Source organism: Osmerus eperlanus, chromosome 20, assembly GCF_963692335.1.
Source record: "Osmerus eperlanus chromosome 20, fOsmEpe2.1, whole genome shotgun sequence".
Classification (NCBI taxonomy): Eukaryota; Metazoa; Chordata; class Actinopteri; order Osmeriformes; family Osmeridae; genus Osmerus; species Osmerus eperlanus.
This window is the reverse complement of record NC_085037.1, coordinates 6480275-6504071: the sequence shown is the minus strand read 5'-3', so window position 1 is coordinate 6504071 and position 23797 is coordinate 6480275. Positions and strand designations below refer to the sequence as shown.

Here is a 23797-nt window from a genome sequence, read left to right as displayed (position 1 = left end):
AGACACAACGTCATTTTTCTGACCTGTGTCTCTGACACATTTTTCTACTTTTGTCAAATATTGACATTGTAACTCTCAACTCTGTTCTGTTCACCTTCCCACTATGTAAAGATGAGACGAAGTCACAACTACAAAGACTCAGGGGCGGCTCTACAAGGGGGCCTACAGGGGCCAGTGCCCCTGTAAAAATGTCCCTGGCCACCCCTGAGCTTTTTTTTTAACGTTGTTTTTCTTCTTCTAGTAGTCATCATGAAACAAGGAAGCCCCCCCCCCCCACCTTGGCCCCCCCAGTAAAATGTGTCTTGATCAGCCACTGCAAAGACATAAATTAACTGTCATAAGGCAATATGTGAGATGCATTCCAAACACACACATGCACACACCACACCTTTTTTCTCTTTCGGACTACCAAGGAAGTATCTCCCAAAACAATACAAGGAACAGTTTCCACAGGCTCATTGTACAGCCATGAATTGGATAGCTCTCAATGAAATCTGTACCCATTTCTACATACCATTAAAATGTATTGTTATATCAATCTTTTTTTTAGGCTTTGTACTATTTCTTGCATGTAGAAACAAACCATTGAGGGTTTATCCATGTCTCTCTGACAAAGGAAGACATGGAACCTTGTAAAAATATGATATCTGACATTTAAATGGTTCTGGAACCTATCCTCCAATGATTCCTTGAGCAGCCTATAAAATAACCTTGCAAGTAATTAAGATGTATGTGTTCATGATCTGCATCGGTCCGTTGTGGTGAAGAAGGAGCTGAGTCGAAAGGCGAAGCTCTCTATTTACCAGTCGATCTACGTTCCTACCCTCACCTATGGTCACGAACTGTGGGTAGTGACCGAAAGAACGAGATCGCGAATACAAGCGGCCGAAATGAGTTTTCTCCGCAGGGTGTCCGGGCTCTCCCTTAGAGATAGGGTGAGAAGCTCGGTCATCCGGGAGGGGCTCAGAGTAGAACCGCTGCTCCTCCACGTCGAGAGGGGCCAGTTGAGGTGGCTCGGGCATCTGATAAGGATGCCTCCTGGACGCCTCCCTGGTGAGGTGTTCTGGGCACGTCCCACTGGGAAGAGGCCCCGGGGAAGACCCAGGACACGCTGGAGGGACTATGTCTCTCGGCTGGCCTGGGAACGCCTCGGGGTCCCCCAGGAAGAGCTGGTGGAAGTGGCCGGGGAGAGGAAAGTCTGGGCCTCCCTGCTTAGGTTGCTGCCCCCGCGACCCGACCCCCGGACAAGCGGAAGATGATGGATGGATGGATGGATGGTGTTCATGATCAAAATCTAGTCCGTAATTTATGTTTATATGCTTTAGTATGAAATGCACAGATAATAGGAAACTTGTTATCTATCATATTTAAATCATGAGGTCTGAAATTACTTTCTGCCTAATCAATAGTTCTCTGTGTAAGTCAGTTGAATTTATTCAGTTATCTCCTAATCAAATCACCTGTGACTTTGCATTCAGCAGATAAAGCAATGCTCATTATTAATCCCATGAATAACTGCGCTGTGTAAGATTACCTTTCTAGGACAAATGGATGAGGATGGAAACCCACTGTCTCTCCTCGATAGAGATTAAATATAAGGAAATCAAGACTTGTCACTAAAATGGGGTGACATTGGCTGGAATGGTTGGGTTGTTGAGTGTGGTGTGTAGCCAAGAGAACGATGTTGTTTGCTGCTCCTAGGGGTGTGGCTGAAAACATTTCACATGACTATGAGTAACAGGCATTTTGTAATTGAGACTAGCACAGTCTGACACTTACTGTCTCTTACTCATTGTACGGCATTAGGGTTTTCCATACCCCAGGTAGTGTACAACCACCCTTCAATAATTTTACATATACATATAGACACACAAACGCAAAAGCACATAGTGTACCTTCCCATTATTTGAATAAAACAATACAGTGAAAGAACGATACCATATCCAAAGCCACATATTAGTTCAAAGATTATTTAAGAGGGCATCACCCAGAAAGTATACACTTCACTGCACAAACACAATTTTTTGGTGTTTGTTAACGGGAAACTAAGATCAAACTTGAGTTTTCCTGTGAGATCTGGGATTGGATTGGGGAAGAGATGTTTAAAAGGAGGGAGAGAGGGATTAAAGGAGGAACAGAATCTAGTCTTAATGTTGGGGTTTGAAGTTATGAGACAGAAAAGGACTCCTCACCCACTCGCTCCTCCCTGCCTCTCCTCCTGTACTCTATGGAAAGTAATACGGTTACTGCTCCCTTGAAAAACAAGTTGAATGTAGAACAAGGATATGTGAGTCAGTTTTTTTTTGTCATTACATAACAATTATAATTATGGAGATGAAAACATGAGGCGGGGGGGTTGACTTTTCTCTTCATCACATGATAAATGTATACAATGATGTCATTCTTTGAACGTGTTTAAATGTTCAAATAGGGCATATTTTGTGTACAATATTTATTCTTTGGGCCATTTGGCAGTATCACGTGGAATGCCACTGTGGCCCCACCCTGAACAACTGCCGTTGACTCCTCTCTCCCCCTCCAAGAAACTGGTTCTTTTCCCAGTAGCTCCATGGTTTACCCCACATCTCTTAACCGTTTGGTGTCTTAACAGATCATGTTACCCGGCTTCCTCACCTTTAGGACACTGCAGTTTCATCTGTCTGTTGTGTTTTTAGTTCCCAGACAATACTTTCGACCAGAGACTGACTGTCTGGTTCTGTTCATGTCCATACCATCATGTTGATAGTGCAAATATTGTAATATTGAAGAAAAACCCCAAGCATTTTTTCTTAAGAAATAGATGGTAACAATCTTTTCAGAATATCATTGCAGTTGTACTATTGGCTCTGTTGTTGTTCTAACTTCATCTACTGGAATCTTCGTTACAGAACATCTCTACCAAGTGTTGTAATCTACTTATGAGAAATGTCAGTGTTATAAAACAACTTCTCTGAGAATATAAGGATCAATTCCTAGACAGTGTATGTCATACTTCCATAACTTAGCAAACAGCACATGTCCTACCTGGTGTTTGTGAGTTAAGTATAATATACATTTCACAGCAAACAAAGGCAGTTTGCTCTGAGCCTGGTCTATTTCTTTGAGAAATAAAGGAACTGGAAGCGAGCTCAATAGATTTGAGGAACAATAGAGAACGTGGAAAATAACTGGAAAAACAAGTTACTTAAAAAGTTAAGTAACTTTACAATTTTCAGTAAAGAGCCACTGAAGACAGCTAGGGTTCCTTGTAGCCTAATGTGTGTGTTCAAGCAGAATGGTGTAAAGGGGGAATTTGAACCTTCATAGCCTAGTCTAGTCACAATAGCAAAAGAAAACTACACATTTTGGTACTATATCTAGCTTGTTGCTGAAGTAAAGTCCTTTTTACGTTTATGGTTTTAAGCTCTCCACTGACACAATGTGGCCATGAGGCAGAACAGAAGCATTTGAGTACATTTCTGAAAGATTGTGTAGAATTTTCTAATCGTTTCCATATACGGTATACCTTTTTTTCTGAATGGCATAAATGGACACCAATCAGGCATCTTTGGAGCAACGGACATATTTCTGGTTTTGTGGTGTGACGAAGAGACAGACCATATGGCAAACAAAACGAGTTAACATAATTAGATCAACACAAATCTATGAAAAGAAAATATTTATTGAGAATTCTGAATCCTGGTGACACTGCCACAGTTGCGAATATACCCAGACAAACAGCAATTATACTCTTGATGAATCCTGTTAAGTTTACTGAAAATCAAAATATCTCAAGCGTTCAACTTTTGCAGACACATAAGCACAGGTGGGGGACACATTTAGGGGACGGACCCCCGCAGTGTCACAAACAAAAAGTTCCTACCAATCCAGAAGCTGACTTTCTGTCATCTAAGTCTTCACATAAATAATCCTAAAATGTGGAGGGACACTGTTAAAATCAGTGCAGTTATGGAGAACAAATTGTTCTGTTATTGTAGCATCAGCCCATTAGAACATGGTACAGTTGACATTCTCCCAGGGCTGACAGCAGTATTTTTTAGGATGATGTTAACACTAGCTGACACACACAGAGCAGGAGTTTCTACTAAGCGTAACAAACAAAAAAGTTCATTTATCAGTTCCAATCATGCTTTGTCTAACTAGTACAATTGCACAGCCCTGTAAAGACATGTAGAATTTCTGTAAATTAGATTTTCATTTCTGATGTAAGTAGCTACCACTGATACAAGCCTGAATGTCACACAAGAATAAAACATCTTGTGAATGTCTGGGAAATGTTTAGTCTGTACCAGTAGTGTGATGACCACTGTAGTGATGCTCATCACAATCATCAACACCAAGCAGGTTGCTTCTGTGCATGCCAGCCAGTGTTTGGGCATAGGGAAGGGGACAAAGGTTTATCAACCAGTGGTGAAGCCTTACCATGACCCTTTACCAAACTGTGCCAAAGACAGGACATCAGTACAACTCAGAAAGGAGGGTGGAAAAATTGGCTGGTCTGGCTGGCTAATGTGGCCCAGAATGGACAGAGACTAGCAGCAGTGCAAAGGCCAATCATCATATACTTCCTCTATATCGCCTCTTCCTGTTTTTGGCACTGTTGAGTTTGGTAAGGTAGATGCATGGAGTTCTTATGTATGTACTAGTGTGTGTGTGTGTCTGTGTGTTAGTGGGAGAAATAACAGCTGTGCGTCCCGCTTTGCTCACACTGAACTCTTATAGACATTGTTCTCAAACGTCCTAATCTAAACCAAAATAATACAGTCTTCTGATTGAGTCGGAGGGGCATCCATGTGGAGCTACGTTAAGATGACCCCTCCTCTCCTTTCTATCCCCCCAACCCTCTCTCTCCCCATTCCCCTCCTCTCTTGGCTTCAGCGGATGGCCTTGACTGGACTCTTGAAGCTGGAGGCAGCCTGCAGCTGCAACTGGTAGGCCATGGGGTGGATCTTGAATCCATACAACCTAAAGCGGATATCAGAGAAGTCATTCAGTCAATAGGAGGAGGATGAAAGGTGAACAGATCGTCTACCGAGGAGATAAAAAATAAAAATATGGGGGTTCTCATGTATTCACATATTGAAAGGTTAATGTTACATTAATCTAAATTTAGGAACAAGTAGTGCCTCTTAATAAGAGCTGTCTAAGAGCGCCATCTGTGTTTAAGATGGCAGCACCGTACCTGGGCACAAACTGGTTGGCGGGCCTCTTGGGGCGGTACTCAGGATGCACCATAAACAGCATGTGGGGGAAGCCGGTGCCAAAGTAGGCCCCGTCTGTGTGATGGTGCCTGGAGGACTTGGGAGTGTATACATCCATGCACTTAGGACAGTAGAGCTTTACCATAGCCTCCCCTGGAATGTCTGACAGGCCTGGAGAGTGAGGATGAAAATAGGATTGTACTAGAACACCAGTTTATACTTCTACTTGAATAACAGGAAGATGAAAGACGATCAGATTTGCGGTCAGATTTGCATAAAACCTTATTACTTTGGTTATTCAAAACAGTATGCAAATGACATTAGCTGACTATAAGCATGTGCATCAAGTCAAAGTAACGCCACCAAAGTGCACCACACACCGCTACTAATACACACCTATGGGCAGCATGGGCTGGTTCTCACAATACACACGTGGGCAATAGCCAAAGTCCCCCTGTTGGTACTTCTCCAGCTGAAAGAGTGAGATTCCACTTAAATCCACATTCCCGGTACGGGTTATGAAATGAATAGGGAATGTTGTCAAGCAAAAATCTGACCATCTGAGCGATGCCTCTGTTGGTGAGGATGTAGCGAGCATGGATCAGACCGTACAGCATCTCAGCTGCCTGCTCAATCAAGTCACTTTGGTTCGGGTTGTCCTCCAACTCCTCGTCTGTGAGAGGCAAAGGATAGATCGAGGGAGAGATGAAATGTCTGGCAACTTGTATGAATAAACACAACAGAACAAATACTGTAGGATGCATAAACACATCCACATTTCGTTTCATGGATTTATACTACAAGGTACTCAAAAAGGTATTCCTTCCTTAGGTGTGCTATAGTCAGTTATAGTAGTATACAAACACTAAAGCAGTACTTGGTGTGGCCACTGACCTGGCTCCAAGTCCAGGATCATGTCCAGGGCCTGGCGGTAGTGAGGAACCTGCTCATTGAGTCCAGTCAGGTTGAACTTATCTTGAATGTAGTCCTCGTCCACCTGTCACGGAAGTAAAGGTAAGATCACTGCTGTTTCAGAGCTGAAGTACGTACATTAACCAGAAACGAGCTGTTTCTGAGACGTGTGTTTCCAATCAATCAAGCTACCAATCAATAGCACAAGAGACAAAACCCTCAACATTTTTGGCTGTCCCTGGCTAAGGTCGTGGAGTGGAGAGAAAGGCGTGCTAAATGCGTTGTCCAGTAGTATTTTCTATGACATACCTCACAAAAAAACTCGTTTCCCCTTAATCCACAGAACCAGGAGATCCATGACACTTCCTCGGAGCTACTCATCTCGAAACACTGCGGGACGAACAGGAGACAAGTCGATGAGCTAGACTATATTTTAACTAGTACACTGGTACAATTTTATCTGTAGCATTTCGTGTCGGGATTGGGTAGCTAATGCCAGAAATTAATTACACTTACATCTAGTGAAAGTTAACCTATTGATTGCCTAATGCCGGCTATATCAGAAAGCTTGCCATAGTTCTTTGCTAGCTTTCAAAATAAGCTAACAGTAATAGGCAAGCTAGGCTAACGTTAGCAAAATAATAACTGCCAACAGAATGTCTTCCAAATGACAAAGAACGTTGTGGTTATTACCTTCTAATAACCTTAAAAACCCATCTCAAAGCGAAAGTGTTGATATAATATTTTTTTTAAAGCATGAATCTAAATGCACATAGAATATCTTTAGCTAAGCTAACGCTGCTAAGCCCCGATGTGAAATTCAATATGGCGCATCGTTGAACTAGGCCGCATGAAATTCGATCTATTTTGTTGTCGCACGAGTTTCCTTATCTTGATACACAAACACGAGTGAATTAAACAGCTTACCCCCTCCTAAACGTTTTTCAATCCAATACAATATAAAAATTCAAATGTGTTAAGTTATAGGTAGCCAAAATCGTAAACGAAATTGACACAGCCCCTCTACGATTACTCTGCAGATAGGCGTTTCGCTGCTAGCAGCCAGTTAGCGAACTAGTAAAGTGATGACGTTCAAATTCAGAGACAAACTACAGTAGACGTGGGAAAGGGAGTTATGGGTTTTGTAGTTTGTATGATGAGCTACAGTACCAATGCAACTTCAATGGCCTTGTGCCTGGGCTATGAGTCAGTGAGTAAAATTGAAAAACGTTTGCTTCAACTATCGATTTATTTATTTGATCATAAATTCAGACATGAGATATCTCCATTAAAACAAAAGAAGTTTATTTAACTTTTTTTTTCCTCTGTATAATTTTATTATAATAAGACACTTCTCTGCTTGTACATTGCTCCCTTGAACTTAAAAAATGGCAACATTTGTTGGTGGGAATGTAAGTTGGGGTAGACAAAACTTAGATACATACCAATATACATACATGTGTGTATATTACGGTTCCATTAATAAACCATAAATGCTAATCAGCTTGAACCACTCCAGGTACCTTGGTAATGCTGGAAATATAGTACAATCTTTGAATATTTCAGGAATACACTTTTCATTTTTTTTTTCATTAAACATGGGTACATATAATATGAGTACACCACTGTTGAAGTTCAGAAAAAATGGAGGGCTTTTCAGAGCCCGTGTCAGGTGTATGGCTACCAATGTATTGCAGGCAAGGCAGGCTCCACCCTTACGTGTTCATGCTTAGTGGAAGTTTTAGGGGAAAGAAAAACAAAAAAACCCCACTTCATTTGCTTGCTTTTTGCGTATGCTAGAAATGTAAATGCACTGAGATGGAAAACAGGAAGTTGTCCCCTGCGTGTACTTCATTTGGATAAACACATACACATTTAAATATTCTTGAATGCATGTAAGAAAATGTAGAATAGTCCTAATATCTGTTAAAACCAAGTGTGCGCAAACAAGGCAAGAGTGTTTGCCATCCACATTGCCCTCTCTCCACCCCTCAAGTTTTTGTAGACACCAGAAAAAGCACGCACACACAGATCATACTCAATCAAAAGCCCTATTCATATCCCAAAGCTAGTCTTTAAAACTGTGGCCGTCGTTTAACAAACAAACCCCAACTTACAGCAGTGAAATGTATGCCGATGAAAAAAGAAAACATTTAAAATTGATCTAGTTCAACTGATGTTGTCCTGTCACTATCTCAAATCAAGCGGTGTGCCATCTTGTGAGTTGTGTGTGACAACACCTGTGTGCATCAAGCTTGGATACAAAAGGATTTCCTGTAATACTCTTGGATAGCTTTTGTTCCTTGCAGATGATGTTTGGAAATATGGTTCATGTTGGGTGGGTGGCCCCATTAGCTCCTCTATGCCACCCCTCCTTCCAAGTTCAGTATTCAGTTCAATAGAGAGCTTTTGTGTCGACTCCTCACTTAAACGGTCATCTTGAAGTAATGTGCGCTTTGAAAATACTTCCCCCAAATGTGGAGCTTGCCTGTCCCTCTTTCTCTGAGGAGTCACACACAGCACAATGTGGATGTGTCTGAGAAGTGAACATTCCTGCTAGTGGAACAGCAGAGCAGATCGAATAGTACAACAGAAGTACAACACTCAGGCAGCAGATTCTGCTGCTGCATCGTGTGTAACTTGGCTCATTAAATAAACAAACACCAACCAGGTCTTTATACTATATAGGAGTGCTTAAAGTGGACACTTCTCTACCGAAGCAATAAAACATTTCCTAAACAGTAAATAGTTAAGCCAAACCTTTTGTATTTACTTCTTTCGCCATGACATCATATCAAACTTATTTTGCTTCAATTGGTGGGGGGAAAAAAAAACTTTGAAATGGTAGTCAAAAGAGGCAATGGTTTTTAAAATAAAGCATTCAAGCTATCAATTCAGTCTTGATAAGGGTAAACAACAAACTTGAAAGTGAACAAGAGGGAAAACATGTCTTTCAGGGGAAAGAACCTCTCCATTTGCAGTGTGAGGATCCTGCTGCAGGTTGAGAGGATGCTACGATGAGGCTAAGAGAGACTTTGTATAACAGGACCCAACGCAACAAAAAGACTTAGCAGAGGAAGTCTAGTCAACAAAATGGAAAATAAGAATCACACGGTCTATTTCTGAACAAGCAGCAAAGACATTGATAGAGATGAGATTGATGAGTGAGTGAGCAGTAGTACTTCAAAAGGATCTTGTCACAGTAATCAGATGTACTTCTTGTCAGGAGCAAAAAACTCAGAGGGAGGTGGGGAGATTGTATAAAAAGGGATTTTAATGACCTGCGTTGCAGAAGAAAAAAAAATACACACCCCTAACTTTTTTATAAGGGAAGGAGGCTGAACCAAAACAGACAAATGAGAAAAAAAGAAAAGAAAAAAACAGCAAGGAAAGAAAGAAAAATATATAGTATGGTACAATTGTTCTCATTGAAAGAACCTGCACTCCTAACCAGCCACAGGAGCAAGCTGCTGCAGAACAGCCCACCTGATACCACCCCAGCCCAAAGCGTGGTACACACACACACACACACACACAAATATAAAAATCTGCCATCTCTTAGTTTGCCAATTCAACCAACAAATTTTCATGTCACACTGTCTGCAAAAACGTTGACTGGTGGATGTCTACGTCATTTTGTGCTTGTAGATGTAAATGCGTACGTGTTCTCAAATGCTGTCAGTCCCGAAAAAAGGTTCAAAGAAACCCTGGTGCCTGCAGAATCTAGGAGTGAGATGTAGGGGGTGGGGGTGACTGAATGGAGGAGGCTAACGGAGCAAAGAAAGGGTTTACATAAACGGACGGTAGACAGCAGATAGGAGGGGGGGAGTGGGGGGGCTAACGTGAATGTGTACACCTCACTAGGTGTCCTACAATAACGTGCTAATGGTTAGGAGGGTATGAGATAAGAGATGAAAGATGATAAACAAAACGTTAAAAGAAGTTGGGGGTTGGGTTGGATGCTAAATGTTTCCAGATCTTCCATCACTTCCTGTTCTTGGGGGAAGGCCAGTTGCCACGCCTCTCTCCCCGGTTGCCTCCTCCGTTGCCTGCTCCTCCTCCTCCGCCCCCACCAGGCGGGCCTCGCGGACCCCTTCCTCCACCACCTCCTCCTCCTCCACCTCCTCCTCCTGTGTTCACCCTGCGGTTCTGACGCTCCATCCCAGGGCGCTGGCTAGAGAAGCTTCTCTTGTTCGCCGCAGACTCCTTCGCCGTCATCTCTCGTTCGCCAACGCCCCCTCCCCCTCCTCTGCCTGTTGGGTGGTGGTGATGGTGAGAAGAGTACGACTTCCCTCCTCCTGCCTCTCTCTCTCGGAACTCGGTGAAGTCGCTGCTCTCCGAGGCCGTCTCCCACTCTTCGTTGGCCTGGTCCGAGTTATGGTTGGAGAAGTCCGGGGATTTGGCGCCCCCTACAGGATTATGGTTGTGGTGGTGCTGAGATTGAGACTGTCCAGCATTGCCCTGGTTGTAGTGATGGTGGTGATGGCTGTTCAAATTCACATTAGCACTGCCAAGATGGCCACTGGCGCTGTTGTTGTTTGTAGTCGTTGTGGCGTTGTGGTTAGCGTTCTGGGCGTTCCCAGTTGTGGGAGCTGTGTTGGGGACACAGTCTGTATCCTGAACAGAATTCTGGGAAGGTGAGGAGGGTCTCCCTCCACCAATGACCCCAACGCCCCCGTTGATGCGAGCGGCGTTCTCTCGTTCCTTCAGCCGGCGGAAGCGCGGCGGCTTATCCTGCTGATGCTGGGAGCGGCCGTGGCGCCGGCGACGAGGCGGGCGCTCAAAGCCCCTAGGAGGAAACCCACGCCCCTCTGAGCCCGACAGAGGAAGCGGAAGGGGGCCGCTGGAAGTAGAGGTCGAGTTGGTTGAGGACTGCTGGGTCCCGATGCCCCCGTTCTCAGCGGAGCCCTGTGGGGCTGGAGCAGTGGCAGCAGGGGCGGACTGGGACTGTGGAGGGTTGGCTCCCTGGCTCTGGGCCTGGCTACCATCAGCTGCCTTCTCCTTCTTGTCCCCGCTACTCCCTCGGCCCGGCTCCTTGGGGGCGGACGACTGAGATGGTGCCTGCTGCTTTCGCACAGAGGCCGACGGCTTCGAGGACCAGCCCTGGGAGGCGGAGCCTGACCCTGACCTGTGAGCGCCGGCCATACCTCCTCCCCCTCCCCCGCTCCTATAGATCCCTCCTCCTCCACCACCTCCGCCCCGGCCCCTCCTGGAGGGCACTCCCCTGGGGGTGAACACCCTGGCCTGGGAGCCTCTGGCTGGGCCGCCGCCACCGGGGATACCGTCGGAGCCGTTCTTGGTGCTGGGCTTGCGGTCCTCCTTGTCAGACTGGGCGAGGTCGCTGGCTGCACTCTCGCTGCCCGTCTCCGAGCCCCTCTGCCTCCTCCTTTTGGGGATCTCTTCGTACTCGGAGCCCTCGCTGCGCGTCTCGCTGCGGTTCCTGGCGCGCGCCAGGTTGGGCTGCGACCTCTCCTGGCCGTGCCGCCCCCCCGAAGTCTCACCTTTGAACTCCTGGTGGTAGCCGGTACCCACGGAGGGCCGGTAGTCCCGGCTGCTACGGCCGCCGCCCCTGCCTCGGGTGCTGACGCTCCCGCCGGGCGCGCCGGCCGCATACGTCCCGCGGTAACCTCGCCCACGGCCGTAAAACTCGCCCCCGCGTCCCCGGCTGGCTCGGCTGCCCCTGGCGGAGTAGGACGCCGCCCCGCCCCTCTCGAAGGAACGCTCCCTCTCCCTCCTGGAGGGGGGGCCAGAGTACCCAGAGGAGGGGGCAGGGTTGTCCCCATCTTTGGGCCCTCTTCCTGGACCTCCGCCTCCTGCGGGCCGGTCCTTCCCGCCGTTGCGTGGCTTGGCGGTCTGCGCCGCGTCGTCTTTACCAGACAGAGCAGAGGATTGTGGGCCTGAGGAGGCGTCCTGCTTAGCCGACGGTGGCTGGCTGCTGTCCGGTTCTTTGTCCTTCCCGGATCCCCCCGCGTTGGGCTTCTCTCCTCCTTCGCCCTCTCCGCCCTCCCTCTTCATCTCCTTCAGCACGGGCCTCTTAATGGGCCCCGCCCTCTTGTTGGCATTGCTGCCCCCTGACTGGCTGGAAGGTTTGTGGTCGGACGAGGGATTGGCTGAATCCTCCCCTCGGGCGCTCCCACCCACTGCGGCGTTGGCCCTCCTGCTGTGAGAAGAGGCCCCGGGTGTGTTGCTGGAGCCGGGCCTCGGCCCCCACTGGGTCTCAGTCTTCTGCTCCCGTCCTCTCAGGCCCTCTCTGGGCTTGGCGTGGTGGTGCTGCTGCTGCTGGGAGCCCTGCTGCTGGGGCTGGGCCTGGGGGTGGAGCGGGTGCTGGGAGGGGGGTGGAGCGGACGACTGGGAGGACGAGTGAGCGTGCCCGGGGGTGGTTTTGTCCTGCTTCACGCTGCCTCCACTTCCGCCGTGAGTCTCGTGCTCCCTCTGGGTGGGCAGGTGATGCAGGGCCGCCTTGCCGCTGCCATCCTCCCTGGCCGAGGATGAAGAGGAGGAGGAGGAGCAGGAGGAGGACAGGGACGGCTGGTGAAGCGGGGGGGAGGGGTCCCCCTTCTTGGGCTCGCGGCCGTTCTCGGGCTTGTGTGTTTGGAGGTGGAAGTGGGAGGGGTTGTGGGGGTGGTGGCCGTGGTGGTGGTGAAGGTGGGAGCTGCTCTCCAGGGGGGAGAGGTCGGCGCGCCCGTTGCGGTCGTAGTGGGGGGTGCCCCAGATCTGGCCCTGCTGGCCTCCTCCCCTAGGGGGGCCCTCGTCCTGGTGGCTGAAGCCCCCCCCACTGCCTCTTTGCTGCTGGTGGGGAGGCATCCGGGTGCCACTGTCAGGAAAGTTGCTGTAGTTGCCCCGGCCACCCATGAAGGACTGGTGGGGATGGGGGTGGTGGCTGCCACCCTGCCCGCCCACCTGGTTGCCCACCGGGGGTGGGGTCTGGTTGGAGGAGCCGGAGGCTGAGCTGGGCTGCTGGATGGGCCCTGGGCCTCCTTCTCGCATGCGCACTGGAGGGGTGTCACTCCTAGTAAGGGGGACGGGAGAGAGTTGGAGGGAAACCGTGATGTGGATGCTAATTATAAAACCATATCAAAAAGATTATATTGGACTGAAAAAAATGAATATATATATTTACAGAATGACACATGATATATCCATACCTGGGCCCCTTGCTCATATCCTCATCCTCCTGCTTCTGCCTGAGGGGGGAGCTGAGTCCACGACCCTCCACACCCCCAGGGAACACCTCTGGGCCCCAGGCCAGCTTCGGGTCTATGGGGGGAGTCCCGCGGTGCGGGTGTCCAGGGTGCTGCTGCCTGTCGAAGGGATCTGAACCAGAGCCCCCTGAATCAGACCTCTCCCGCCCCATCATACCTGCAACGCAGAAACAGGTTACAATGCTAGGAAAACAGGTACACACTGTCACCAATTGTCTTGTCATCAGTAAGGCCTATTTAACTCGCTTCCTGGTTGTGTAAGATGGCCACAGAGATGACCCCAGTAGACCCACCTGAGGGGTGCATGTTAGTGGAGTAGTAGTCCATGGGTGGGGGGCGGCCCTGCATCATACGGGGGTCCATGTAGGGCATCATCATCCAGCGGGGGTCAAAGTTCATGGCCAGCGGTGGGGGGCGCCCCATGGAGCCTGGCTGGTAGAGGGGGGACTGCTTGGGGCAGGGCTGGGGCGTGGAGCCTGGGGAGGGCCCCTGGGGGGCCGGGGGCTGGGGAGGCAGCGGGCCCTGCTGGCTCACCTGGCTGTGCTGCTGCTGCTGCCACTGCTGCTGCTGCTTCAGGAGCTGCTCCTGCACGCACATCACACACACACACACACACACACACATCACATTATTATCCATTTAGCAGACGCTTCTTTCCAAAGTAACGTACAAACAGTGCATATGAGGCAGCAGCTGTATGATTCCACAGTCTCTCGGAGGTTCTGTTCTGAGCTACGTCTTAGAGCGGCTGCTTCTCAGTTGCCAGGTGTGGGGAACAAAAAATAATCTCTCCATTAAGGTAGCTAGCTGATCAATGTATGGTGAATAAATAATACTACTACACGAGGCTCAGGAAGCTGATGGCACACAAACACTGGGCGGACTGATGGACTGGACCTAGAAATACATCTGCTCTAGATGCATATGGCTATATAGGTGTCTGCTAAAATATGACATGATTCCTTTGATTGAGTGTGGAACTGTATAAATACATTTGACTCATCTTTGACTATTTTGAATCACACAAATACCACCAAGCCTGCAATGCAGTGCGGTTGTGTGGGGACTGTTCTGGTAAAACATTGATTTGTCGTTATTGATCAGAGCATGAAGCCGTTCCAGTCTGGGACAGAGTATGAACTCCAGGAGGCTCTGAAGAACGACAACACAGTCAATGAGTGGGGAAAATATCCCAAACAAGGACTGCTTAGACATCTGAAAAATCCACCAAGCTGTGCTCACAATGACTCAGTAAAGCCAATGAAGGTAAAGGGGGTGGGTGTGAAATGACCAGAAGAAGACAGCTGAACTGCTAAGGGATCCAGATGGAATGAGAACATCCTCCTCACCTGCTGCTGCCTCTGGAAGCGAGGGGGCAAGGACTTCTGGTACTTGGAGTATCCCTGGGCAGGAAGCCCGCTGGCTTGGCGACCAGCTCCTCCACCAATACTCTCCCCCTTCACTGGGTCTCCTCCCCCTGCTCCTCCTCCTCCGCTACGTGGGTGAGTGCCACCCGGGGCTTCTTCCTTGCACTCCCCAGCGATAGGGGCCTCCAACAGGGGCTGCTGTTGCTGGGGCACTGGGGGCTGGGGACATGGCTGGGTGTCTGGAAGAGGCGGCGCAGGACAATGGTCGTTAATAGCAACGCTCAAAATACAAGGGGTTGTCAAACAAGAGATCACATGGTCAATGCGGAGGGTATGAGGTCAGTCACGGGGGTGCACTCTGTCAGGGCTCACCAGTGTTGGAGTCATAGCTGCTGTTGCTGTTCGCCCTCTGCCTATCCCCGCCGGGCCCTGCTCCTGGCTGAACGGACAGCAAGGGGGGCTCCTCTGGGTCCACGCAGGGGGACGGGGGCTGGCTGATGTTGGGGGAGGAGGCCGACAGGGAGGGGCTGGGGCTGCCCGCCGTGGCGGCGGTGGAGCTGCCGTCCAGGCTGGGGGGCTTGCTGCCGCCCCCCAGGTGCTGCTTCTCGTCCAGCCTCTTGAGTTTCTCGGCGCACGCCGCGCGCCTCTCCTCCTCCATCCTGCGCTCCTCCTCCTCCCGGCGGCGGCGGGCTCGCTCCACGGCGGCGGAGATCTCCGTGGAGGACTGCTTCCTCCTCTGGCGCCACGTCTCGTCCTCGTCCTCGCCCGGGGGCGGAGCCAGCAGGCCTGCCTGGGGGGGAGGGGTGGGGCCTCCGGCCTGGGGCGGGGCTTGTTGCTGGGGAGGGGCGGACTTCCCTGCGGGCAGGGCGGCAGGGCCGGAGCCTGCGACTGGGCCAGCCTGGTTATGAGGGCGGTCCTGAGACACACACACACACACGTCAGGAAAGGCAATACGGAAACACCGAGCTGCACTAGCATCAATCCCTCTCTTTGTGTGACTACGACTGAGACAACAGCAAGTGGGCAACGAGAAACGTAAAGCAACGGACGTCATGTCATGGGAGGAATGCATCACGAATGAACACCGTATGGATGGGTGCATGTCTACCAGGCCCTAGCCCCCAGATACCTGTCGGTAGTAGGAGTAGGGCCCCTGTCCGAGGAGAGGCCCTGGTGGGGGGGAGGGCTGCTCCCGGGGACCACCCAGCCCAAGCCTACGTCCCTGTATACAGGCAGGCACACAGCAGTTAGCCAGGCTAAATATGCAGTTTCCACACCACACATACCTCATTACTACCCCGCTTCTCCTCTCCTCACCCTGACCTGGGTTTTTTTGGTTTGTTGTTTGGTTTTTTTACCCTATCGAGTGTTCCATCTTTCCTGAGCGCGTTTAAGCTGCCTCTCAAAAAAGGCCCTGTGTCAGTGGAGAGGTGTACCTGGTAGGAGGTGGGGGCACCTCCCTGGCCCCCCCAGCCGCTGCCCCCCTCCTCGGCCCAGCCTGGCTTGCTGGAGGGGGGCGGGGGGCCGTCGGTGGTGGGAGGGGTGCGGCGACTGTCGCCCCCGCTGTCGGAGGCTCGCGAGCGGGTGCCTGGAGGAGGGCCGTCCTGGGGCCTCTGGTGGTCCCTGTGGGCGGGGACAGCAAGGAGGAGGAGGGAGGGGCACGTGTCAATATAACAGCCATTACTAGATAGTCATTCTCCACAAGCACACATCCCAACATGCCTCTGACCCGACGGCGCCTCCTTACCGCGCTCCGTTCTTGCTCTCGCTCCTCTCCTCGTCCCCCTCGTCCTCCCCTTCGTCGTCGCTGAACTTCAGCTTGGCCGAGTAGTCGATCTCCTCGTGAGCTCCTGTGGACGGGGCGAGAGTTGGGGCACGTTACGCCACCAGCGAGCTCAACGCGCCATCGTACCATGGCGACACGCTCACGCAACGCGAGCAGCACCAGGAGGACATTAAACAATGCATGCTCTTCATCTTTCTCTCCCCCCCCTCTCCCCACTGTAACAAACCTGATCCTTGTCTCCCCCCCCCCCCCCAGAGCTGCATGTAGACGATGCAGTGGAAGCTCTTTGGCTTGGCAGCAGGAAATCTGAGAGCTAGGCTGCATACAGGAGGCGCTTGTTGGCAAACATCACTCTCACTCTCCTCTACATCCATCATCTACTGAATCATTCAGGCGCAGCAGCACTAAAACAGCACCAGCACGATTAACAGATCAACTTTAATCAACCTCCCTCTCATCGAAAATAGATGGGGTTTTCTGACAGTATCTCAAAAACAAGAGGATAGGAGGGTTTCTATATGTAAGATGTAGCTTTTTTGGCATCTGTTTAGCTTTCCCTTATATGATACAGAACCATAAAGTGAAGGCCATTTCAACTTTTGGACTCATCGACGTTGACTGATGGAGCTCATCACGTGCAACAACAGTTGAGCTAAAGCCCAGATCCCAGGAGGTATCCCAGGAGGTATCCCAGGAGGTCACCCACCTGCCCAGCCCTCGTCTCCATCATGGTCCAGCTCGTCCAGCTCCTTCAGGTCATCCTGCTTCAGGATGGAGGGACGCTTCACCACCTCTCCCCCACCACGTGGCCCACCCTGGGGCCTCCCGTCTGGGCCGCCCTGGGAACGAGCGAACCTGGAGAGGTAAGGGGAGCGGGGAGACAGGAGGATGGCAAATATGGTAAGTTAGGCTGTGTTCTACATAATGGCTCTGTGTGTTCAGTTAAAAGCCTTCACCTGGTGTCATTTATTGTTTATTACAAATGTATAAATGTGTGAGTGTAAAAAGGGGGGGGGGCTCTGTTCACCTGGGGGCTGCCTCTCCCGGTGGGGGGAACCTGTAGGGCCCCTGGGGGCCGTAGGGAGGCGGGAAGGGCAGGTAGGGAGGGTACATCTGAGAAAGGGAGAAAGGAACACAGGTTTAGATAGCAACAAGCTCAGGAACAGTCAGGGTAAGGCTGTGTAGATGTGAAGGCAGAGAGCAGAGCAGTGAGTGAAAGGCTGAAGCAGACAGGCCTGTCACCCAGCAACGCTGCTGTTCTCTCCTCTCACAGAGGAATTACTTTACAAAAAACATTGACTGACCCTAACCCATTGCTTTAAAAAAATATATATATATATCAAAAAGAGTCAAACACCATCTGTGCAACAATATGTGGTATCGTATCATATACAGATGTGGTGCAGTATTAAAGTGTAGGACTTTTCTCATACTGAGATGACTCAGATGTTTCCTTTCGAGCCAACGCCTCCAGATATGAAAAGCTTCACAGTGCATTACAGGTGGCTTGCTCAAAAGCTGACGTGGAGCGCGGGTAAAAGCGGGGCGAGGCGGACAGACTTACGAAGGGGGGCATGATCCCTCGGTAGGCAGGGAAGCCGGGACCCACCGCCGGCTGAGGGAGGGGCAGGGAGGGGCTGCCCGCGGGCGGGTTCCTAGGTGGCACGTGGGACGAGGGATTCTGCTGCTGCTGGAGAGAAAGCGGAACCTGGCCAACCCCTCCGACCGCCGCCCCCTCCATCACCAAGGCCCCTCCAGCACCACCCTCCGCTACCCCCTCCCCCGCCAGGGCGGGCGCCAGGGCGCGGCCCCCACCGTCCCGCCAGCTTGTAACGTCTGAGGAGAGGGGGGGGGGGAGATGGGAGTAACGAAAGAGGAAGAAAGAGGTCAGTAACCATGTGAGGTATGTGCTGTGTGACAACAAAAGACACAAAAGCCCTTTCTGGCTTGTTTGCCAAGGATGCCCTGATTAATGTATCCTAGGTCTACATTCGGAATGGGATTACGATGAGGGTTATTACTCACTCGGGGGGCGGAGGCTTGGTCCGGGCCCATACCACTGATCTGCAGTGCCCTGTTCTCTGCCAACCCTGTCCTGGTCGCCAGCCGCCTGCAGGGTGGGAAATTCCTCGCGAGAGAATGGCGACTGTTGGTTTGATCCCTTTCCACCTGAGCCCGGGGAACAGGGGGAGGAGGTTAGCGGGGCGCCATGTGCAGGTCTGGTTTACGGTCTGCTATCGCCAGACGCCAATGTGGCAGGTCCCTCTGCTGTGAAGACATGGCCACAGAGAGAGACACAGCAGGGAAGGAAGAGAGACACCACTCACCATCTCCTTGTGCTCCAAGTGTAACATTGGCCTGAGCCCAGGACTTTGCCCCTGCGGCCTGGGCTGAAGCCGGGGCCGGAGCCTGAGAGGGACACACAGAACGACAAGGAGAAAACCATCAGACGGGATAGGATATGGAGGATTGTGGTACATAGCTCCGCCATCTATACAAGTTGAAATAGATGCGCCTGCGGTAAGTGTCTGTGTGCGTGTGCGTGCACATCGTCGATACCTCTGGAGCTGGGGGGGTTCTCGGACGAGTCGGTTCTGCAGGCGTCTGTGAAACCACAGGCTGCTGCGACTCCGGCTGCGGTGCTGACAATACATCGGTACTGAAGAGAGAGAGAGAGATGGTGATCAGGAGAGAGAGAGTGATCAGGAGAGAGAGAGAGTGATCAGGAGAGAGAGAGTGATCAGGAGAGAGAGAGTGATCAGGAGAGTGTGATCAGGAGAAAGTGATCACGAGAGAGTGAGATCAGGAGAGTGACATCCCGAGAGAGTGATCACGAGAGAGTGATCAGGAGAGACAGTGAAATCAGGAGAGAGTGATCACGAGAGAGTGATAAGGAAAGAGAGTGAGATCAGGAGAGAGAGAGTGATCATGAGAGAAAGGACCACAACAGATGGGCCGGAGTCATTCTGACACCATGGCTAATTACTGAGCTGAAACGTGTTCCTTCTCTCTATCACACCTTAGCTGCCACATCTCCGACGAACAGGACATCTGGAAGGCGGGATTGTTCTCGAGTGGCGCACAACACATTTTACATTAAAACGGAGGCTTCTGTACATAAGACGCATTGCTTCGCGAAGACATTTTTAGCTGACTGGAGAATGCGGTGCTGTTTGTCGGGGGGCAGTGCGGGACCTCACCTCTTTGGGTCTGCTGGTTCCTGCTTGCTTGCCCATCCTGTGCCGTCTCTGGGAACGAGGGAGACGTTGGGGTCGTTGCCTTTGTTCTCCGCCTTCAGACTGGGCAGGTTGGCAGGGGGGGGCATGCGCCGCGCGGAGGCAACTTTACCAAGAGACTGCAGGCCATGGCGGGGGGGAACTGGTGTGGAGAGCAAGGAAGGGGTAGAAAAGGGAGGGCAGAGACACCACGGAGATAAAGGGAGAGACCAAGATAGAAAAGGAAGGAGGAGAGATAGAGAGCGGGGGGAAAGCAGGGGGTTGGGTAGAGAAAGAGACCGGAGGGGAAGTCATTAGCAGGGAGCCCAGTGTAACTTGACACCCTGGGGGGGGGGGGGGAGGAGAGGAGGGGCATGCCAGCCACAGCAGTGCTCGCTAACAGGCTGCTACCCTACACAATGAGATGCTTCAACAACTCCATACAATTGGAAGAGAATAGCCCAAAGACACCCTCATATCCACCGTTTCCTTTGAATACGTATCTGAGAGGTTTCCCAGACTAAAATAACGCTGTGAGTAAATGTATTGCTCTACTCTGATGGAGGATGCTGCTTGACTCATAGGGTAGAGTCTCCAGTGTTTGGGTGGCGGTCTGAACAGAGTAGGCCTATCTGTGTTGAATATCAATCCCTCATTTGTTCCTATGGTCTGAGAGACCTAAACCACACAAGAGTTGGGTGCTCCTGCTGTGTGTGTCTGTGTGGGTTGGGTGCAGTTTGGAAACAGGGGCTGCTGCTTAGACATGGTGGGGAGCTGCTGAATTAAACATGGAGGGTGAGATCTTGCGCCAGTCAAACTGCTATTACAAGCAGACCTCTGTGTCACACCGAGGCCAGGGCCAACTAGCCAGCCAGCCTTTGTGTTGTCCACTCTTGATATAAGCCTATGGCCTCTATGGCTCTCTGTCATTTGAGCCTAGGTCTGCAAACTCAAATGTACTGACGCGTATCCTTTATGTGCATTAATCTTGCGGGGGGAAATAAAGATAATCAGAGCAATGCAAAATCTACCAACCAATGTGGTTGTTCAGTACAATTGAGGTTATCCATGTTACTAGCTAGTATGACATAACCTTAACTCATCTACTTCAACTATGGCCTATGGAATGGAACCCTTTAAAAATACAGAGTTAGAATCTACTGTCTTTATTCGATACCATGTCTGCAAATACGAAAGATATAATAGAATCAATCCATACATTCAAATCATTGAGACAAATACTGAGAAAAACCTCCAAAACCAATGAAATGGCAATGAGCTTCATCATTCCAGTTCCCTCCACACTACAACAGATACTCACCAACAGGCTTTTGTGCTTCAAGGCTCTTTCCTTTGTAGGTTTCAAACAGGTTGAGAGATGCATACTTGGTTTTGCCATCCTTCCCCTTTGCAGTTTGCCCAGAGCGCTCTGACATTGCGCTGTCCGCTCATTGAGTATGGTGAGCCCTGAGACTGAGGAGACCGAGAAGAAGTAGTGAGAGAAAGAGACATTAGACATCCGACACCAGACGTACGGTGAAAGTGAGAGTCAACTAAATAGTGGTGTTGAGTTGACAAAGGGTTCTACACAGCGACAGGATTCTCACTCTTCCAGCCTGTAACTTTGCATTTGCTGTGCAGCAGCCAACAGTGTACGTTAGTGTACGTTAGTGCAAGTTGACTTTGCTCTAAATCTGATGCCCCTGGAGGAGGCCCAGTCCTCTGACTGGATGCATGGCTGCTGCTAGGTCTACATCAGAGATCCTAACCCCAGCCAGCACTTCCAGCAGGAAATTCTGTACTTATAGAAAAGGCAAAGAACCACGGTTGCCATGGAGATACATTATAAATGATATTCCTCCATGTATGCCTTGAAAGGGAGTGCCACCATGGCAACACCAGTGTGGATCTTGTTTTACTGCTCACCAATAAAATCCACTGACATCTGTCCAATTCATAAAGATTTGGCTGGCCTTAAGGTCCGCTGCACTGTTTAGCAAAACCCTGTTGACTGCTATTACAAGAGATGACGCCCCCCCCCTCCCCCTCCCTCCATACACACATTTTAATACCTTCTCTTCTTAATTCAGTTTGTGATCAATTAGTCATTTTCATTATGATCAACTTTCGCTAGCATGACAATGGGTAACACACAATGTTCCCAACCGGATGAAGGAAGTACTTCTGTATCTATCTATTTATCCATCTCTCCCAGGAGTTGAATAAATACAAATCTATTTGGCAAAATTCATTCTTACTGTTGTCCCAAAAATATGGCAGTTAAGTATTGAGACGACTGTCAAGTCATTATCTCCATCAACAATGATATCAGGCCTGTTTACATGTGGTAGCCTATACCATTTGGTAGAGACATCCGCAATGTTTGGTAGCTTTAAACCTTGTCTAACCTGTCTAAGCAACAAAAGAACAAGACATAATTTGGAACCACAGTAGAGAAGACGTAAGATAGGTAATTATATAAATGTCAGACAGAACAAATTGAATTCGAGTCACTATTTCCTACATTAACTGACCAGTAGCAGTTCTCAATATCATAAGAGATTAAATAATTAGGCCGTGGCGTGGCTGGCCAACTACAGCAGCTACGCTACGTGTTGTTTAGGGATTAACAAGGACAGCTAGTAACAAGCCATCAGTACAATACACCATCATTAGGGCCTTGTGGCTAGCTTGCTACAAGAGAACTTCATGGCCATACAGTAAACATTGCATAGCACCAGATCACTATGGTTACCGGTGTTGTACCACTACATCAGTTAAACATACCACACACGCGTTTCGGTGCCACAATATAACTACTGTGATTACCCCTCATCAATTTAGTATCGGCATCAGACGGCTAGCTCAACTAGCTAGCTAATACGGCCTCCATATTCACGTTGGGAGGGGGACTCACTGCGTTGTTTCATAATGCGTTTCCAATATCATGCAATGATTATATTAGACGCTACACATTTCTTATAGAATCACTGTGTATATAGCCATTTTAATTTGGATTGAGCAGGTGTATACTCGGTTGGTAATTGTTGAACAAAATAAACAAGAACAGTGTAATTTAGAAAGGAATTATATGGAAAGAACAAAACAAAATGGCGGTGTGGTTGGTAGGCCTGTCCGAATTCGAAGCTAGAACAAACCGGCTAGCTTAGCTTGAACGGTAGCTAAAGACGCTCAACGTCTGACATGTGAAATTCACAATTTTCACCGACTTATACCAACTATCGCTTCGATGTAATTCAAGCCAAGCTCATATGTTAACAACATGCCTTTTGGTGGGCCTAGATATATAGCTAACCAAAACATACCCTAATGTTCACTGCTCAGCTAACTATTAATACAATTTGCTTGCTAACATTAGCGAACCGTGCACTAGAACACGTATGTTAAGGCTAACGTTAGTTCACCACCAAGCTAGCTATATGTTGATGTCTAACCGTGGCCAAATTATGCATTTTGATTAAAGTTACATAAAAATGCAAAATATTGGTAGCTACTAACCTGGTCTCGTCCCGACTTGTCTCGAGGTTGTATCGCAGAATTATATATTAGCTTAGCACTCACGTTAGCTTTCTGGCTAGCTACAGCTCACGCTGGGTCAGCGAGCTAGTTAGCTACTACTAGCAATGACTTACTAGCAGGTTAGCTACTACTAGCTACGAGTTGCTAGTTCGTCGGCTAGCCAGCCCAAACTACGATATAATTATGATGTAAATTTAGGTAGAGAATGCTGGAGACTAATGTGTGTAAATCGGCTTACTTGTACTCCTTTTCTTTTTCCAAAAAACAAATGAAAAAGGAAAAAGAAAAATATTACAGAGGGCTTGATCCGTCACTACAAGAGCCGTCAACGGCTACTAGCGACGGCAGTGCAGAAGGGGGTGGAGGGCACGCAAAGAAGGCGGAGCAGAATTATCATAAGGAGTTCCGATTCCGATTTTCGTCCAATCAGCCCAAATATTCCGATTTTTTTTCTCCCAAATAGTTTCTCTTTAAATCACGCCCTGTTTTTTTTTATGTAGCATTGTTTGCAGCATCATATCAATACTTATAATCTAGTTACCGACACTTGAATTAATAAAGATAACAGTAAAAC

General features: G+C 49.3%; 2 protein-coding genes across 4 annotated transcripts; both read right to left on the bottom strand.

Annotated features, from left to right (window-relative positions):
- Positions 1-3643: 3643 nt before the first annotated feature.
- csnk2b (casein kinase 2, beta polypeptide) lies at positions 3644-7201 on the bottom strand. Its single transcript, XM_062487220.1, has 7 exons — positions 7041-7201; positions 6423-6503; positions 6096-6198; positions 5759-5874; positions 5598-5673; positions 5183-5372; positions 3644-4965 (listed from the first exon to the last, which is right to left on the bottom strand). The coding sequence occupies exons 2-7, from the start codon at positions 6492-6494 to the stop codon at positions 4875-4877; spliced, it is 648 nt and encodes a 215-aa protein (XP_062343204.1). The 5' UTR covers positions 6495-6503; positions 7041-7201; the 3' UTR covers positions 3644-4874.
- Positions 7202-7397: 196 nt separating this feature from the next.
- prrc2a (proline-rich coiled-coil 2A) lies at positions 7398-23589 on the bottom strand. Of its 3 annotated transcripts, none has more exons than XM_062487216.1 (17): positions 23462-23589; positions 21005-21156; positions 19669-19846; positions 19028-19127; positions 18796-18877; positions 18494-18637; positions 18033-18304; positions 17496-17581; positions 17175-17323; positions 16430-16532; positions 16119-16305; positions 15812-15904; positions 15055-15598; positions 14665-14921; positions 13609-13900; positions 13259-13472; positions 7398-13122 (listed from the first exon to the last, which is right to left on the bottom strand). In XM_062487216.1, the coding sequence occupies exons 2-17, from the start codon at positions 21117-21119 to the stop codon at positions 10098-10100; spliced, it is 5841 nt and encodes a 1946-aa protein (XP_062343200.1). In that variant the 5' UTR covers positions 21120-21156; positions 23462-23589; the 3' UTR covers positions 7398-10097. The 3 variants fall into 3 exon arrangements, with proteins under 3 accessions (XP_062343200.1, XP_062343199.1, XP_062343201.1); XM_062487215.1 differs by lacking the exon at positions 23462-23589 and adding an exon at positions 23203-23455; XM_062487217.1 differs by lacking the exons at positions 15812-15904; positions 23462-23589 and adding an exon at positions 23203-23438.
- Positions 23590-23797: the final 208 nt, after the last annotated feature.

Excerpts from the sequence above, each read along its gene's own strand:
- csnk2b (XM_062487220.1), bottom strand. The coding sequence starts at position 6,494 with ATGAGTAGCTCCGAGGAAGTGTCATGGATCTCCTGGTTCTGTGGATTA. Across the intron at positions 6,199-6,422 it reads GAAACGAGTTTTTTTGTGAG|GTGGACGAGGACTACATTCA; the intron begins GTATGTCATAGA and ends CTTCCGTGACAG. Across the intron at positions 5,875-6,095 it reads GATCCTGGACTTGGAGCCAG|ACGAGGAGTTGGAGGACAAC; the intron begins GTCAGTGGCCAC and ends TGCCTCTCACAG.
- prrc2a (XM_062487216.1), bottom strand. The coding sequence starts at position 21,119 with ATGTCAGAGCGCTCTGGGCAAACTGCAAAGGGGAAGGATGGCAAAACC. Across the intron at positions 18,638-18,795 it reads ACTTGGAGCACAAGGAGATG|GTGGAAAGGGATCAAACCAA; the intron begins GTGAGTGGTGTC and ends CCCCGGGCTCAG. Across the intron at positions 17,582-18,032 it reads GAGGGATCATGCCCCCCTTC|ATGTACCCTCCCTACCTGCC; the intron begins GTAAGTCTGTCC and ends TCCCTTTCTCAG.